The sequence below is a fragment of the Podarcis cretensis genome, assembly GCF_951804945.1.
Source record: "Podarcis cretensis genome assembly, chromosome: 2".
In the NCBI taxonomy this organism is placed as follows: Eukaryota; Metazoa; Chordata; class Lepidosauria; order Squamata; family Lacertidae; genus Podarcis; species Podarcis cretensis.
The window spans coordinates 32,378,111-32,395,980 of NC_137171.1; the positions used below are offsets into that span (position 1 = coordinate 32,378,111).

At 40.9% G+C, this 17,870-nt stretch overlaps 2 protein-coding genes across 13 annotated transcripts in view; one reads left to right on the forward strand and one right to left on the reverse strand.

Moving 5' to 3' along the window:
• MBTD1 (mbt domain containing 1) overlaps positions 1 to 10,981 on the forward strand; it is a 125,988-nt gene extending 115,007 nt beyond the window's left edge. For 8 of the 11 annotated variants that reach the window (XM_079967400.1, XM_079967399.1, XM_079967396.1 and 5 more), the window contains one exon: positions 6,833 to 10,981. In XM_079967400.1, coding sequence (XP_079823526.1) covers positions 6,833 to 6,951 — 119 coding nt within the window. In that variant the 3' untranslated portion in view covers positions 6,952 to 10,981. Of the gene's footprint in view, positions 1 to 2,071; positions 2,510 to 6,832 lie in introns of those variants that run through there. The other 3 variants (XM_079967401.1, XM_079967397.1, XM_079967402.1) reach the window with 2 other exon arrangements.
• Positions 10,982 to 11,740: 759 nt separating this feature from the next.
• LOC307211151 (nucleoside diphosphate kinase) lies at positions 11,741 to 17,860 on the reverse strand. 2 transcript variants are annotated; one of them, XM_079967483.1, is made up of 5 exons: positions 17,719 to 17,860; positions 15,998 to 16,133; positions 13,958 to 14,059; positions 12,511 to 12,623; positions 11,741 to 11,987 (listed from the first exon to the last, which is right to left on the reverse strand). In XM_079967483.1, the coding sequence occupies exons 2-5, from the start codon at positions 16,124 to 16,126 to the stop codon at positions 11,870 to 11,872; spliced, it is 462 nt and encodes a 153-aa protein (XP_079823609.1). In that variant the 5' UTR covers positions 16,127 to 16,133; positions 17,719 to 17,860; the 3' UTR covers positions 11,741 to 11,869. The 2 variants fall into 2 exon arrangements, with proteins under 2 accessions (XP_079823609.1, XP_079823608.1); XM_079967482.1 differs by having other exon boundaries at positions 15,998 to 16,147; positions 17,719 to 17,818.
• Between the last annotated feature and the right edge of the window lie 10 nt (positions 17,861 to 17,870).

The following is a 17,870-nucleotide window of genomic DNA, read 5'->3' on the forward strand; positions in this document are numbered from 1 at the left end:
GAGATGGCTTTTCTTTTTGCAATATGCCCTTTTCTAATCCTTCGGATGAAGTGCTTTATTTGTGCCACTGTCTCAGGCATGTTGAAAGATCAGAAAACAGGTATTTGATGATAGGGATGAAATTACCCTCTATGCTTCCTTCCATCAATTACTAAGGGTAGTGCCAGAATACCAGCTTACTTTGAACTGTAGCTGCGGAATTTCACCACTGGGATCTACATGTGAGAGGTCCATTTTCAATATGAAATAATGATGTGATGATGAAAAGCATGCTTCCCCCCCCCCTTTTTTTTTGGTGCGGCTATTAAGAGCAATGGAGCATAGCTCCATAATGAATTTTGTAACCTTAAATTTAGGTCCTCTTGCCAAATAGAAATAACTAGAATGAACTGAACAAAATATTTCCTGTGTTGTAAGATGAAAATTGAGAGCATTATAATGAGCAACAAGACTTCATTATCATGCATGATATTTTCTACCTTTGATTAACTCCTGTAGCTGCAGCTGAGTTATTTTCTTCATGTTCCCGAGGAGGTGCCTTGACTCCAATTGCTACTGCACTAATAGAAAGAAAAATATCTCTTTCCCCCCAATGCTATTGCCATTTTGTAAATCACCAGTATTTTTGTATTTGAAGCTAAAAGAAATAAAACAGGAGCTTGAAGCAAATGCTATTGTTTACTGAGCTCTTACACAAAATAAATAGGTTGCTTGCTCTTCTGTGACTCCATCCTAGTTACTGCCTTTATTAAAAAGATGAAATAGCTATATAATGGTAATGGGAAAATGATTGATGCCCCTGATGGTAGTGACCCATGAATATAATACTGTCTGAAAAACAGAACAAACTTGTTTGATAACTGGACCATCTACATATTTGTATCAAATCCTCATGAAGTTTTGAGCAGGCTTAAGTGGCTTGAGAGACCCTGACACCTGGATGCGTTTTTCCCAGGTGGCCTAGCTTTGGGGACTCCTTTATACCCCCATAAGGTATATGTAATTGAAGAATCCCAAAGCTAAAGAATCCTATTTTTTTTTAAATATTTTATTAAATTTTCAAAATACATAGTACAAAATCCCTACACCAAAAAGCCAAAACAAATACACCAAGATAAAAAGAAAGAAATAAAAAATAAAAAACAGATACAAAGATATAACTAACTGGACTTCCTCGCATCTCCTTAACCTGCATTATTTATAATCAGAATGTCAGCAAATTATTACCTTATTTCATACCTTATTTCGTACGTTCCAAATATTATACTTCTAAATTTAAAATAATTTTTACCAATTGCTCATACCTTAAAATTAAACAAAATATTGCCTTAAATTTTGACCTTTTCTTACTTATAACTTAGTTTTCTATTTTACAAAGCCTATTCGCTGGAGCTGGTATTTTCTAAATCGTGCAGATACTTAACATTCATGCAACTTATAATATTTTTGTAGATAATCCTTAAACTTCTTCCAGTCCTCTTCCATTGTTTCTTCTCCCAAGTCTCGGATTCTGCCAGTCATCCAAAGCTAAAGAATCCTAAAAGGGATTTACTGTTGGCCCTGGTACACTGCCCAGTGAGTTATTGTATGCAAAGATTCCCAGCATTTCAAAAGTGTTCTGCAATTGGCATGGAAGTGATTGCCCTTTTGAGACCTAAAGCCTTTGTAGACATGTTGGACATGTGGTCTTTTCTTCAGGGTCACTGTGACCCCAAAGTCCAGCTGCTCTCACTTTGATTGTTATGGAATAGAATATGAGACAATTTCAGTCTACTTTCATTCCCCATTTGATCCTCCATGAAGTTCCCTCTCCTTGAGAGAGTTCAAAGCCACTCCACTTGTAGGGGTAGATACAGCAGGTGGGTTACGCCTGTACAGTCTGCCAAAATGTACGGATGGAAAAAGAGTTCATCAGTCTGTGATTACTAAAAGTGACATACAAGTGTCCTAGGAATTGGGGGGGGGGGGCAGGGAAAGAAATGAATTGAGTAAATATTTATTTTGTATGTTGTAGAATGTGTATCATTCTAATGTCATGTTTTAATATTTAAACTTTTTAAATTTTATTTAGCAGAGGAATGTGAGTCAGCAAGGAAGATGAGATAGAACCATACTAAGAGCGAAACCAAGTGACCTGTGTTTTAGTAAGGTTCCAAGTAGCAACAGGTTGTACTTTTGAGACTCATTACAACATGCTCCTTTGCACTTTCCAAAGACTATTTATGTCAATGTTTGTAAAGTAAGCTGCAATATTGGATCCGAGCAAAAAACAACAACTGAACTTGCCATCTTGTCATCAAAAGCTGCCTGTAATGGATGCTTCAGAAGAAGCATAAAAGGAAAAAAAAATAGCAGTTATAGTATATTCTTTTCCCACATCAGTCCCTTTTGCCAGCCAGAGCCTTGGATTATTTTTATTAATCATTTAGTTATTTCATGATCAGTTACTTGGCCCTTTTGGATATTGTCTTTCTTATTAAAGGCTGTATATGTCTTGTTTGCTACTTTAGTCAGTGTCAACAGTTTTTATGCAGCTGTCTATGTGACTGTTATATCACATTTTTAATGGAAGAGAGTCTCTTAAAAAAAACTCGTCTGAACCATATTTGTTTCCTTTGCGTCAGATATAGCACACCTTCACCATACCATAGAATCATGGAGCTGGAAGGGACTCAAGGACCATCTAGTTCAGCCCCCTGCAGTGCAGGAATCTCGGCTAAAGCATCCATGACAGATGGCCATGTTTTGCTGGTTTGCCAGTATCAAAACAATAAGAAGCAGTATACCGTATTTTTTGCTCTATAAGACTCACTTTTTCCCTCCTAAAAGGTAAGGGGAAATGTGTGTGCGTCTTATGGAGTGAATAGCTTATGGAGCACAGCTATCCCAGAAGCCAGAACAGCAAGAGGGATTGCTGCTTTCACTGTGCAGCGATCCCTCTTGCTGTTCTGGCTTCTGGGATTCAGAATATTTTTTTTCTTGTTTTCCTCCTCCAAAAGCTAGGTGTGTCTTATGGAGCGAAAAATACGGTAATTAGTGCATTGAAATGTAAAATATTTACATCAAATATCCATAGATGGTTGGCACTATGTACAGCAGTCTTTTAAATTGACTGTGCTTCCTTTGAGATCTTTTGAAAGCATTAACTAGGGGATTGAACTTGGAACTTGGAAATCTGCCAATGGACAAGATCCCATATGCCCCGCTCCCATAGACCAACTTTGACTATTGAGTAGGACCACCCAGGGGTGTAACGTGGTGGTGGGCTGTCAGGGCGATGGCTCCAAGCACATTTTTCCAGGGGGCACTGATCACGCCGCCCTGCCAGCCCTGCACCACTTTGCAAGGCTGGGATCTGATCTGAATGTTTCACCGGGCAATTCATTTAGATCAGCTCCCAGCCTCACAAAGCAGCACAAGGCTGGCGTCACTCCACCAGCATCTGCTGTTTATAGCCACTGCTCCTGCTCTTCTTCACAGACACACAAGGACTACCTGCATGAAGCTTGTGGTCTACTTGGTAGTCTGGGGACCACAGTTTCAGAACTCCTGAACTAATCTAAATGGGGGGGATGTAGAGTATACTCTTTATTTCTAGCATGCTAGTTCAAACTTAACAACTTTAAAAAAAAAAACAGTGTAGGAGGGAGTATTAAAACATATAACCCTAGCATTGGAGATGATATTATAATCTGAACAGGCCTTTATTCTGAATTTGTAGAGAGGCTTGTGTCAAAAGGCAGCTCTGATAAATTCTTCCAGTTTCTCTCTTCCACTACAGACCATTCCATACTCTTCTAGACAGAAGTGGTTGGGACAGTGTAGGGTTTGTTTTGCAGGAGGTAGCCAGAAATCCCCATTGTGCAAGCAGAGTTCCACTTTTTCTTCTCTGGATAAAAACTTAAGAATGTCACTTGGTAAAATCATAAAAATTCAAGAGCAATATAATCCTTTAAGTAATTCATGTTATCCTATTGGCATAATAATCAATTTGCATTCCATACATTTTGACAAAAGCATTAACAAATTACATTACAAAACAGGTGATTGTATCTCATATTCCCAAAAAATAATAATGTGAGTCTACTTTTTCATAAAAACACTTTATTTGCATCCTCAGGGAATGCGTTAATTTCCCCATTATTACTTCCAATTGTAAAACTTGCAAAGTACATTCAGTGGATGCACCTTAGAATTTAAAGTGGCAGAGTAAATTGTTGTAGGGAAGGTATGAAAGGTATGAAAAATAAAAGTTTATTTTTGAAAAAGTAAGGCCACCACAGTTTGGTAAGAGGCAAATTGGCATATAATAGCAAATTGCCATTAAAATAAAATCCAAAGTAATGGCAAAAAGGCAGCAAATGCTGTTTTGAATTACTTTTTAAAGATATTACTATTAAAACTGGCATACCCAAATTTAGCAAGGGTGATCTGGACGGAAGCAGATCTCCCGGTTCCAATCACTCTCCTACATGCAAAAGGGGGCTGTGCTAGGTGAAAAGCAAAGGTCCTCATGCAACTATACCGAGCGTAGAACCTCTGACCTAGGGGTTAAATGAGGCGCTCCCTAGGCAACACCCCTAAAGGCCTTGTGCTTTTGCCTGGCTGGAGTGTACCCTACTATACAAAGACAAAGGTCACATCCACTGCATCGCCCCAAACTGGCATACAACACCCCAGACCTACACCTATGGAGATCCATGTCAGATCAGGGGTGGGTGTGTGGTTGTGTTCACCTGCCAAACAGACGAGGGCAACTTTTCAGGCTGACTCCACCATCCATCTCTTTATGGAGATACATGTGTGTTCTGTGTGGCGATTTGTGGGTCTGAGCCACTGTGTGCAACATGAAGGAGGCAATGCTGCTGCCTTATTCAGTCTAAATTGAGGCTCTTCGTAGAAGACTAACGCTCAAGCTCTGGCGATGCCGTTTTAAGAAAGGAGCAAGCAAATCTAAGAGGACTTGGATCTAGGAATCAAAATGTGAGGGATGGCTGAAAAAAGTAGAACCTAGGGAAAATGTGGGTAATACTCCTAGAAAAATACATAATAATACAGGGTGATTCATCATGAAGTCTACAGTTCCCATTCACTATAAATGGAAACTTATACTTCATGATGAATCACCCTGTACTTTTTAAATATATGAAAGGCTGTCATAATTAACATAGAATATAGGAGGATATTTGACTGTGTGACCAAAATGGCTGCTGTCGAGTGAATGATTCTGCTTGTTCTGTTGATGTCATGAAAAGTGTTCGTTATGGGTCTGAGCAATCATCTACCAAGATCAGTATCTTGGGTTTAGGCCCAGCGCTCACTGAGGTGGTAAACTCTCACTGAGATGTAGTACTTTAGACCATAGGTGAGGACCTGAATGCTCACTCTCTCTATATATATACACAGAAAACTATATATATACACAGAAAACTAGGAGAAGGAATCTAGCCTAGCTTCTCCCTACTGTAATTTGCTGGATTTCTGTGTGCAAGGAATCTTCCTTAAAACTAGGGAGGTTTTTGCTGTTGAGCAGAACAAATGATTCAGCTGTTTATCATGGGTCCATGCACGTTTTGGCTTAGTCACGACCCTTATGTAATATGTACAGTATTTGAACCTTCTTGAAACCTCTGTGTAATTGTGATTGTGTCCCACTTTGAATCCTATATAAAACTATCACTGGGGTGAAAACACAGGATTCTGGGACTGGATTCTGGGTTGCCTGTGTGGTTTTGCAACATTCCCATCACATTCTTCATCAACCAGCCTGAACACTGCTGTACCTAACATCCCCTATATTTAAATTTCACTTAATTCCTGTCTATTTGAAAAGAAATTCCTTATTTGTAATTATTGCAATTGTATGTGTTCAAGAGGGGGTGGGTACCATTTTAGCAGCTGGGAGATTATGTGAGAAAAGTTAACACATTTTTAAAAATTGTGCCTTCACCAATGAAAAGTACAATTTTAGAATTATTATTTTTTTACTAGTAAGCAGATTTATGCACATTTAATAAACTGAAACATCCAGTCAATCAACTTTTTAAAAGTTGGGCAACGGCACAAATAGCTTAGCTTGTAGGAGCTTGACAAAACATTTTCCTCCAATAAGTACTGTTTCTCATCCTGTTTCCTTGCCTTTTAGTTAGGAAAGCCAATGTGAGGTCCCACAGAGTGTTAGAATTTGATCCAATAAGATCTGAGTTCCAAATCCCATCTCAGCTGGATCTCACTGGTGTTTTTAAGAAAAATCACTCTCAGCCTGAGTTTCCCAGTCTGTTAATATACTAATAGTGGTTAATAGAAGAGGGCATGCACATGAGAGCAAATAATAGAAAGGTTGAAATACACACTGATTATTTTTTTTTTAATGGAATAGGTAATAGTAAAATGAGATAATAACTTAATACAGGGGATTTCTGCTTAGTCCTTTGTGCTGTATTCGTTCAACAATCAATGCCTTGTTTTCCTCCCAAATGTTTCTTATGATGAGTGGAAATGTTGTATCTTGAAGAGGAGGATTCTGCTGAATGGGAAGCAAATCTCTCCACAGTTATAGTACTAAAAGGTCATAACCAAATCACCTATTCTTTCCTCCTTCCTTTTCTTAGTCACATTTTCAATTACAGCCCATGAGTTCAGTATTTTTCAATGTCTGTACTTAATTTTTTCAGTGTTAAATTGTGGGGGTTTACATTTTGTTACAGAGGTAACAACAAGTTGGAGCATGCTTGAAAATTTCAGAGTCTGAACTGAAAGGAAATGTGTTGCTCCCTGTGTCTTCCAATGTTCACCAACTTTTCATTTTTTAAACCTCCTTTTTCATGTTTAGTCTCCTCACTGCAGCTGAAGGAGGAGTTGCTAGATGGAGAGGAATACAACTTTCTTCAAGGAGCATCTGACCAGGAAAGCAATGGGTCAGCCAGCCACTACATCAAACAAGAACCCTAAGGGCAGATCAGGGCAGGATGGTACAAAAAGAGCCTTTCTTCAAGACTGATGTTCCCATTCTGAAGATACAGTTTGATGGCTTCTACTAAGGGCACTTTGCTAACTGCAGATAAGATTTCAATTCAGAATTTTTGGAGGATGAGGAAACTATTTTAGTGAAAAAGATTTTTCAATTTATTAAAAATAATTGACACTTGTGTTGTATTTGAAGCTTTTAAAAGAATTTTTGTAATATTTTCGAGTTCAGATTTATTGTGCATTGTTAAAAAAATGAGATTCTAATTTTTTGGTAAGAATTAAAAGCTTAATTATAGCAGGATTGCAGGAAACCCTTTGAAGAAGATGAGGTGGTAGTATTTAGTTGAAAAAAAAAAAGCAAATGAACTGTTTGTAACAAGTGAGCCTTCTGGTACAAGCTGGGAGATTCTGAATTTAAAGCTACACTAGTCATACCCTGTCTTTTCCATGGTGAAATCATGGGATTCTGATCTTAGGGGTGGTGAAGACATACCAAAATAGGTTGGAAGAATGGAGTCTGGAAAGCGTTCCTCCTGGAAGTGGCAACATAATTTTCAAGAGTTTGTGCTTAAATTTTTGGAGAACGAAGCTGAGGTCCAAGCTTTTTGGAGGCCATTGGGTTTGGGCCGGATACTGCTGCATTGTGGTTTCCTGTTCACATTTTAAAATGTCGGGATATTCATGGAAATGATCAGCAAAGCTTCAGCACGTTTCGGCTGGAGAGGTTACAAAATGGACATGAGTTTGTGACTTTTTTTTTCTTGTGTAAGGAAAACGAGGCAGACGCAAAAGGCCCCTTTCTACAGAAACTTTGTGACAGGCCTGCTTTCCATCCCGGTGGAAGACACAGCTGAGGCAAATAGACATTTTGCTTTCCCTACCCATTTGGAAGAGCTTCTGGGTTATGAATTGAACTGGCTTGCCTAAGGATGACATGGCCCTGCTTTTAGGCCTCATGCTTTCTTTGACTTGGCTGCAGACACCATTTTCAAGCAAAAGGTTTTCGAGAGCACGTAATGACTGATAATGTGGCAAGAATGCTGAAGAACCTGGAATCTTTCCTCCGAGAGTTGAATCTGTGTGGATATTCGCAGATGGCTTCATTCTCAGAACTAACATGCTGACATTGCCACTCTGTGGTGTTGTGACAGGATGATGATGCGTGTCAAGAGTTTTGCTTTTACCAGTAAGGTTCATTAACTAAACTCTCAGGAATTAACTGCTTATGTTCTGTAACTGCTTCTGGGTCATTGCAGGTCCTCTTTAGAGCAGTATAAATGTCAAATTCTTGACTCTAGGGTAGGACTTAGAAGAAAGTAATCCTATAGATTAACCTCTACACACTTTTAAGCCTAATGCTTTACATTGGCAACTTGCAAAGCCCCAGAGATGATTTTTTGGCATATGTTTTGAATTTTTAAAAACGCATAGAAAGTTGAAAACCAGCAATTTTGATTCTTTTCTTAATTAACTTGCTCTATTGTTGGGTACATACCATTGGTGATATGCAAAGGTTTACCACATTCTATGCAAGAGGGGATAATGGTATAAAATTTTGTAACTACTGGAAGTACATTTTTTCTGTATAGTATAGGAATGTATGAGAACAATTTCTAGTCTTTCCCCCCCCTCCCCCTATAGCTGGGCCATTTTTGACTGCTTCATGTATACATATTTTTAAACTGATTATCAGGTGTCAAATACTTGTGAATTTAGGTGATAATTAGATATTCTCTCTCTCTAAAAAGATTTCGGCTTAAGTGAGCTGCCTTCATTTTCTTTTCCTTGGGTACAATGCCCGCCCGCTTCCACAAATGCTGCATTGCAGCTGTTTTTGAAACTTCTCCAGTTTGTAAAGCAGCTTCTAATGTGGCCAGAGAGGGCTGCTTTGGAGGGAGGGCAGCAAAACACTGCATTGTGTGTACACACCCACAAAGGGGTTCACTAGATTTCAACTAATATTTTGAAAAGTCACAGTACAAATGGACCTAAGAAATCCTCCCTCCCTCCCTCCCTGTATTTTTGTTAATCCTTAAACCAGTGCCTCTCAAAACCAAGGATGATCCATGCCATCAGGCCAGTCGATAGAATGATCTAAAAGGCAGAGACTCCAGAGAGAATTGGAATCAATTTTCCCCCCATTTTAAGGTGTAGTTCTGTTAGCCTTGCTCACACCTACTAAAGGCAGTATACTCTCAAGACTGTGGTGCTCTGGGGCTTTCATTCAGAGCCTGTGTTTTCATAGGGTCTGACTTGGAAAGATTTAGAGTAGCCCTTGTACAAGTATTTCTTCTGATTTCAGTAGGGACCACTTGCATAATACTGCTTAACATATAAAAAAGATACAGGAGAAGGCCTAGACTAGCGTCCTCTGTCAAGAGAAGCCAGAAAGAGAGCTTAGATTTGTGTGTAAATTGGGTCCTGTATGGTCATAAAATCCAATCTTGAGCTTCACCCAACACAACATACCCTTTAGGTGGAATTGCCCCTTTTACCTGACAGAAATTCTGTATCTAACAACTATATAACGGGCAGAAGGTACAACTTTCTTCATCACTGCACATTTAATGCTTTGAACACTGAACCTGCTGGATTTCTGCTAGTCATGCAGTCTGTCAGGATCAAAGGTGGAAATCCTCCTCGTACCTCTGTTGAAAACGGCAGCTCCTGGAACATCCATAGCCACATTTGATCCTTACCACATCAACCTGAAATAGTCCCAGGGACCTGTTGGACCTTGTCAGACCTAGAACCATGCTACAAGGGTGATCATCTTGATTAGTGCTACGTTGCTAGTCTTTGGGTTTCTGGAGGTAGATCTGCATACATGTTAAGTTGGTACCACTGCCAATCTAATCCACCCCAATTTCTGCCTGTAGGCAGAATACCGCATCCCAATACATAACGTGTGTATGATAGACTTCTTATTTGCGGAAACATCTATTAAAATTGCTTCATGATTCCCTTGTTCCAGCTTAGTTCCCTGGGGTTATTACTCCCTTCGCTTTGTTTATTCAGTGTTGATTCTAAGCAAAATTTGTCTGTGGCCTCTTAATACAGATGATTTCTGGGTGGCAGTGAGCTTGCTTAGTACTGGGTTTAATTGCTTTGGTATGCATGCATTTTTTTTTTGTATAATTTAGCTCGAAGAACATTCTCTTTATTTTACTGTGAACTAATTAACACAAAATTGGGATGGTGTGAGGGAGGGGGGAAGAGTTGGTCAGGGATTTGATGCCTGTACTGATGCAAAGGGTCAGCTATTTTCAGTATTTGGCGCACATTTTTTTTAATATATAAACAAGAAGGCACCACATACAAGGTCAAGTTGCATTGTAAGTGCTCCTTCTTTTTACAGCCGACCCTGTTTTGTTTTAAATTTCCTTGCTGAATCTGACAAAAGCAAAAGCAGTTATCAGTTTCTTGTTCTATTGATACTAACACGGGTTTCAGTGTTTGTTCGTTTTTATTGTCGTCATTTTTATGTGATGTGAACACCTTCTCCCATCAATATTTGTATTATGGTGCTAATATATTTGGTAACAATCCTTTATTGGAAAGGGATTAAAACTGTGATTAAATTGATTTTTTTTCTTTTTAATTTTCATATTTAAGTAAAGTCTCAGCCATTTATAAAAAAAGAAGAAGAAAAAGCATCAACTTTTGCCCTGGAAAAACAATCAGGGCAGAAGTTAAAAAAAAAAAAAGTTGAATAGGGTTTTTACATCATTTCTGTATGTATTTGATATAGATCAATATCTGTATAAATTTAATCTTTTATTTTCTGGTAACTTGTGTGGTCAAATGGGAGCGTTTTAAAACCTCTAATGAAATGTATATAACTCAGTGAAAATGCTTTTGATGAAATTAATGTTACTTTCATTTTTACCAGACTGCAAATTTTCAAGCATGGATGTGAAAAAAAGCATTAAAAATTATAACTTTGTGTACAAGATGAAAATAATTCACTAAATTTGCCTTTTTTACACAAAATAAAAATGTTAAAAGTAAAGCCAGGTGGGTGGACCTTTTCCTCTCTCATTTTCAGGTGACGCCAACATGAATCCTTAATAGCAGCAATTTGCTTAGAAAACCAGAGCCTGGTCACACAGAACGCCAATAAGGCTGCTGTTCTCATGGTGAAACTGCAATAATAATAAAAGGGTTTGATAAACACAGCCATTATCAGATATGGCCTAGGATCTCCTACAACAGTTTCTGGAACATTAGAATTTCACACTGTTAACATTCAATTGCAGCCCCAATATGAGTCACACAACTTAGTCTTAATCACTTAAAATTTGTGGAGTTGAAATTTCTTAAATTAGCAGCAGCTTCCTCCCTGGTCTGACAAATTTGATCAGCAGTGTTCAGCCAACATCATTATGGCTTCTAAAAGATGGCTCTCCTATAGTATTGCTGGGCTTGATCTTGGATTCTGAAAGCAGTCCTGTGGTAAGGAATATTTCATCTTCTGTCTTGTTGAAAAAGGAAGCAGTAGCTTGTTTCTTCAATGAATTGTTCAAGCTAGCTTAGACTTCCTTCAGGATCCTCAAAAGAGCTCTCACACATCTCCATTTGTAACACATATCTGAGCTAATAGTCCTAAACCACTTTGAGAAACAATGCACAAACTCCAGTGAAGCTTTAATTTGCAATAGTTACATTTGCCAGGCTATTTTTAATTTGCTGGGCACTCCTAGTAAATCTACAACAGAAACTGTTCATAAGCTACCTTTTCGTTTCTCTAAAATGAAGAAATGAAAACAACTAATAAGTAATATTTTATTTCTTAATGCCAATAATCACAAAGGTAACCGTGATAATTGCTCCCAGGACAGCAGGTGGGTGGAATGAGATGCTTTGTTGGAAGAAGGCAGAACTTGTCACCAGGACTAATCTATTCATAAACCCAATCATGAGCACAAGGTTTGTAGTTCACAAGTTCTTCAGGCTTGAACCACAGATTGATCTCTTTCTGAGCACTTTCCACAGAGTCACTGCCATGAATGATGTTCCTACAGGGAAGACCAAGGAATTCCGTTTACAAAACTTGTGTAGCATTTAGAGACATTTCTGAAAGAAGAATCTGGAACAGAATACTTGACAGCTAAACCTACACGTATGAAATGTCTAGGTTGATAAGAAAGTATCCACAAGATTCAGTCAGTTTAGCTTAAAGGATTTCTTAGTCACACACACAAAATGAACCTATCATCGCCTTTAATCAAATGACCGGCCAACTGTACAGGTAGTTTCATGAGTATATGAATGGCTATCAGCTAGCTCTTGATCATCAGTACCTTAAATAAGTGAACAGTTAAGCTGTTTGACAAAAGCAAGCAGAACGCGCAATTTATCCTGTTAACACAAAAGCATTTTATTCTGCTGGAGGTATGCTTACACTACCCAGTCTTTTGTTTTAAATAGTGAGGCATGTATTCTGAACATTTTCTTTTAAAGGTTTTGATAATTAGTAGTACTTCAGTAGCACCTTGCAAGTCTTATTTAATACAGATAAATATAAATCCCAGTACCAACCTGCCCACTTGAATGCAGAAGTCGCCACGGATAGTGCCAGGCTTGGAATCTGCTGGGTTAGTTTCCCCCAACATCACTCTGCCCGTCTTCACCACGTTGAGTCCTTCCCAAACCTGCAAGAATAAACTGGTTTAGCACATATGTTTAACCGCGGTACTTGACCAGATGAAAGTGATGAGAGCTTTTCTTATGGAGTATGTTCTTTATGAAATGAAACAGGCTCTCTGGCAGGTTGAGAGATCCTCAGAAGACCACGTTGTGGGGGCATGCGTCATTTTGTCAGGCAACTGATATGCTTGTGAAGACAGAGCATTTGTAATGGCGCAACACTGAATTACACCCTACATCTGTGCAGCAGGTCCCGGGAGTTTCTCTTTTTAAATAAGGTAGGGAATGTTTAGGGCTTTTTCCTTCTCTACCCTTTCTAAGTGAAAGATGAAGAAGCCAGTTCAAAGCATGCCCACTTACAAGTACCACAATTCTAAGTGGATTCACTTCTTAGTAAACCAAATTAGGGTCTGTCTGCACAACATTCGCAGCAGCGTTAGCAGACTGCAAGAGGAAATTATTTTGGAAACAGCCAATCACTTCATTGTTTCACTGTTAGCAGAGAAGAAAAAACAAAGCAATAAATTCAGAGTGAAGTTTTTAAAAAATATTCTAAGATGAATTAATATTTCTAGTCCCAATGATCTTTTAAAAGGCCCCATCTTAATTGGTCACCCACTCTAGAGGGCTGCCTATTCTGATCTTGCTCACCAAGGAAGGGGCAGAGCTACCCTCAGATTTCATCTCCGGTATTTCTTTCCTCTACTCTGAAACAAGAGGCGGCTTGTTAGGGAATCAGAACTAGCTGCAGATCAGAACTGATAAATTACTACAAACCTGCACCATCTCGCCTTTCCTTAAAGGTAAAGGTAAAGGTACCCCTGCCCGTACGGGCCAGTCTTGACAGACTCTAGGGTTGTGCGCCCATCTCACTTAAGAGGCCAGGGGCCAGCGCTGTCCGGAGACACTTCCGGGTCACGTGGCCAGCGTGACATCGCTGCTCTGACAAGCCAGAGCCGCACACGGAAACGCCGTTTACCTTCCCGCTGGTAAGCGGTCCCTATTTATCTACTTGCACCCGGAGGTGCTTTCGAACTGCTAGGTTGGCAGGCGCTGGGACCGAGCAGCGGGAGCGCACCCCGCCGCAGGGATTCGAACCGCCGACCTTTCGATTGGCAAGTCCTAGGCGCTGAGGCTTTAACTCACAGCGCCACCTGCGTCCCATCGCCTTTCCTTACTTTTCCACAAAGGCCTAAAGGAGAGGTAAGCTAACCTGTGGCAGCTGGGCTACAACTATATGACCATTGGGCCATGCTGGCTGGGGCTAATGGAAGTTGGAACCACACCTGGAGAATATCAGGTATGAGTCTGATGTTTAAGTTTACATAAAACCACTTACCATGGGTACTACAGGCCCAGAATTCATATATTTAACCAAACCAGGGTAGAATGGCCGATCTTTCAAGTCAATATAGTGCTGTTTGAGAAGCTCTTCAGAAGCCTGTAAGAAAAGAGATGGTTAACGCTCATGATTAACTGCAGAAAGGAGCTGCTCTGAGCCACCCCTACTTAACCTAAGTCACTTAAGAAGAGTCCTGCTGGATCAAAGCAAAACCTGTCTAGTCAGTATCCTGTTTCCCAGTGGCTAACAAAAATGCATATGGTATAGGAGGCCTACAAGCAGGACATCTAACACTGAGACAGTACACTGCCAAACAAGTAGCAAAGCACTCATAACTAAGCTCAAGAGTTAGGCTATAAGAAAGCAAACTAATGGTAGTTTGGACAGTCAGTACCAACAGATTGTCCAGCAATGCTGCTGCTGCTGCTGCTGCACAAGTTGCATATTATCTTACTCAGTATAACCTTCTAGTCCAAGTCATACCAGCTTGTATGTATTGGGTTACACAGGTAGTTTTAATAGAACCTACTGTACTTAGCAGGGAAGGGACAACCACCAAACTCAAACAGCAGGAAGACGAGGCTTGTATATGTATAATTGAAAGCCTGTAGTTTGACATATACTGAAAACAGGATACATTTTTGTCTCGTTTTCTAAAGTAGCTTTTGCTCTGCCTTAGCTTTGTGCAAGCTACAAAAAGTGTGCATAGGCCAGGGGTGCCCAAACTTTTTTCAAAGAGGGTCAGATATGATGAAGTGAGGCCAACCAGAGTTGTTCAGTTTTTTAAGGATTCAAGTTATTGAACTTTTTAAAAGGATTTTACCCCAGAAGATAAACTGCCACAGGAGCCGGATTAAACCCCCTGGCATAGGCGCTAGGCTATATTTAGCTTTCCCGCAGCTATATAAGCTAAATTAAAAAGGCAACACACATGCAAGCCACAGTGTAACCCTTCACTAAATATGTGTCCTCGAGAGCGTACCCGCTCCCAAAATAAAACATTTCTGAGTGAAACAGCACTTGAGCTCAAATCATCCACAATCTGCAACCCATGTCGTGGTTCAAATTTGAATAAAACACGAGCCTGTTTAGCTCAGTCAGTAGAATTTTAATCCCAGGATTGTGGGTTCAAGCCCCACTTTGGGTGAAAGATTCCTGCACTGCAGGGGGTTGGACCTCATGGCCCCTTCCAACTCTACAATTCCATGATTCTATGAACCGATACTTAAAAGACCGTTTAGGCAAAAGATATCCAAATGTTGAAATATTTCAAATTATGTCAGAAATAAACAATTTAAAACACAAATACAAGCTCACACCTCCATTTCTACCTTTATTTTGAGCTCTCACTGGTAGTTCCATTATGCCACCTCATATACAGTGGTATATGAAGTGGTATATGAAGTTAGGTACTTAATTCGTTCCAGAGGTCCGTACTTAACCTGAAACTGTTCTTAACCTGAAGCACCACTTTAGCTAATGAGGCCTCCTGCTGCTGCCACGCCGCTGGAGCCCGATTTCTGTTCTTAACCTGAAGCACCATTTCTGGGTTTGCGGAGTCTGTAACCTGAAGCGTATGTAACCTGAAGCGTATGTAACCTGAGGTACCACTGTATAGCACAATAACGAGCTTTCTGCTGTTAACTGGCATCATGACTCACTTGATGGGTCCCTTAGATTGATGAATGACTACTGCCTAATGTTGTACACCTCAGCCCTGTTCTAAATCATGACTAAACTTATCAATTAGGGTAGGGTGGGAGAAGCTGAAATGGATGGAGCAGCAGAAAGAGGACAAACCCTCTGCAAGCAATCAGTTCAGGCAGCTGGTAGGATTGAAAAGTTCGTCCCTTGGCAGCTTGCTAGACAGCAAGAAAGGGAGAGGGATGGATGGATCTACTTTTTGGTTCTGGCCCCGCCCACTGCTGGCCTGCAGCCTCTGATCTCTCTCTCTCTCTCTCATACACACACACACACTCTGCAGAAAAAGGTTCTCTAATCCTGCTTTACTGCACCATTTACCAAGATTAAACTTACATGCATAAATTTCATAGCCACCAGTTTGAATCCTTTCTGTTCAAATCGCTTGATGATTTCACCTATGATTCCCCGCTGGACTCCATCAGGCTTGATGGCAATGAATGTGCGCTCTGTGTTGGAAGCCATTATCTCACTGCAAAAGAAACGCTAAGAGAAGTGAGTAGGATTGGAATTATCCCCACAAACCACCACAGAAGATGAACTTATAGAGGAAAGGAGTGCAATCAAGATAAGTAAGATTTTACAGCAGGACCAATTCCACAGAAGAACCTAGAACAGATTACCCTAACCTATTGCCATCTAGTCGTCGTTGGACAGCAAATCCCATCATCCCTGACTGGTGGCTATGCTCACTGGGGCCGAGGGAAGTTTGAGCCAAACATCTTGAGGGCATCAGGTTGAGAAACGCATGTGAAAAAATGCACAAGGTACTTCCTGTTCGTCAAGGTGACTGCTGTTCAGCATTAAGAGGTCAACTCACCAACAGTAAAACAGGGCTAATGAATTATTATTATTTTGAATTTCTTGTAAAAATGTTAAGTTAGCTTTTAAAGGACAAGCTGTGTGATAAATTGTCTCCCTTGAACGGGTATACCATTAACTCTATGAGAAAGTGGCAACAGCAGTTGGCAGCCTCCAATGTCATTCCTTCTCTGCTCTTATGACTTTTGAGATCTGTCATCTTAGGAGCACACCAAGTCCTGTGTTTTCTTAAGAATCCTTTCAGTAACAATATACAGTTTTCATCTTCAAGTTGAGAATGCATGAAAATCTTACTTTAAAGAGCAACCCAATGCATTCGAACAGGACACAAAAGCAACCAGGGAACAGACTGTGTGCTCTTTGTTTCATTTTTTAAAATATCTGCAGCATCACCAAATAGATAATAAGGAATCATATTCAGGGCCAGAGCTAGGGGGTGGTAAGGTGGGCCCCTGCTAGGGGCGCAAGTGAGGGGGCGCGAAAAATCGGCTAAAAATATGTCTATGATCACATGGCATGGCGTATTTGAATGGCAATGCCCATGAACTGCGGGGAGGAGGACTGTCCTCCCCTCAAATATTTTAAGGGGCGGGAGCAAAGGTACCTCGGCCCCTAGGAGTTGACTCCTATGTTATGCGATATGATGGAGGTCGGATTTCATGGGGGGTGTTTTGGCAGGCTTTGGGGCTTCCTCCCCGCCCTAACTAGAGATGCAATTCTGCACCCCTCCCCCCAAGCACCGGGGCAGGCACCATTCGACTGCACGTGGGCAAGGCTTCCTCCACCATCCGTCCACGTGTCGCGGAAGAGCCCTTTGTTCCCCTCCCCTCGGGCGGCGTCTATTTGGGCCTCTCCGCCCTGGGGCTGCAATCCTACACCCATTTACCCGGGAGTAAACCCCACTTAATCCAACGGGACTGACTTCCGAGTAGACAGGCACAGGCATGTGCTCTGCGGCCGCAGGGCTGCCTTCTTCTTCTTCTCGCCTCGGCCGCCTCAAGTTTCAGAGGCCCCCGAGGGGAGGCGAGGAGAGGTGGCTGCGCCTCCCAGGCGGCTGCAAAATGCGCTTTTTTTGCAAAAGGCACCCCCCCCTCCCAGCCGCCATTTCCTCCTTAGCCGGCTCCAGCTGCATTTCTTCCTCCTCTTTTCTTTTTTTTGCCCCAGAACCTCGTTTTGGTTTTTTCCTCCATGAAGAAAGACCAAAGAAAGGGGTGGGTGGTGGGAATAAAGCTCACCTCAGCTGCAAGGAGTCTGGTCAGGCCCGGAGAGCGTGTCTGCAGCTGCCGTCTCCCTGCAAACCTCCAGGGGAAGAGGCGGAGCAAGGCCGGGCCGGCGCCGGAGACAAGCCGGGAGGGGAGCAAAGGAGGCGGGCTTGGTCGGGGGCTGC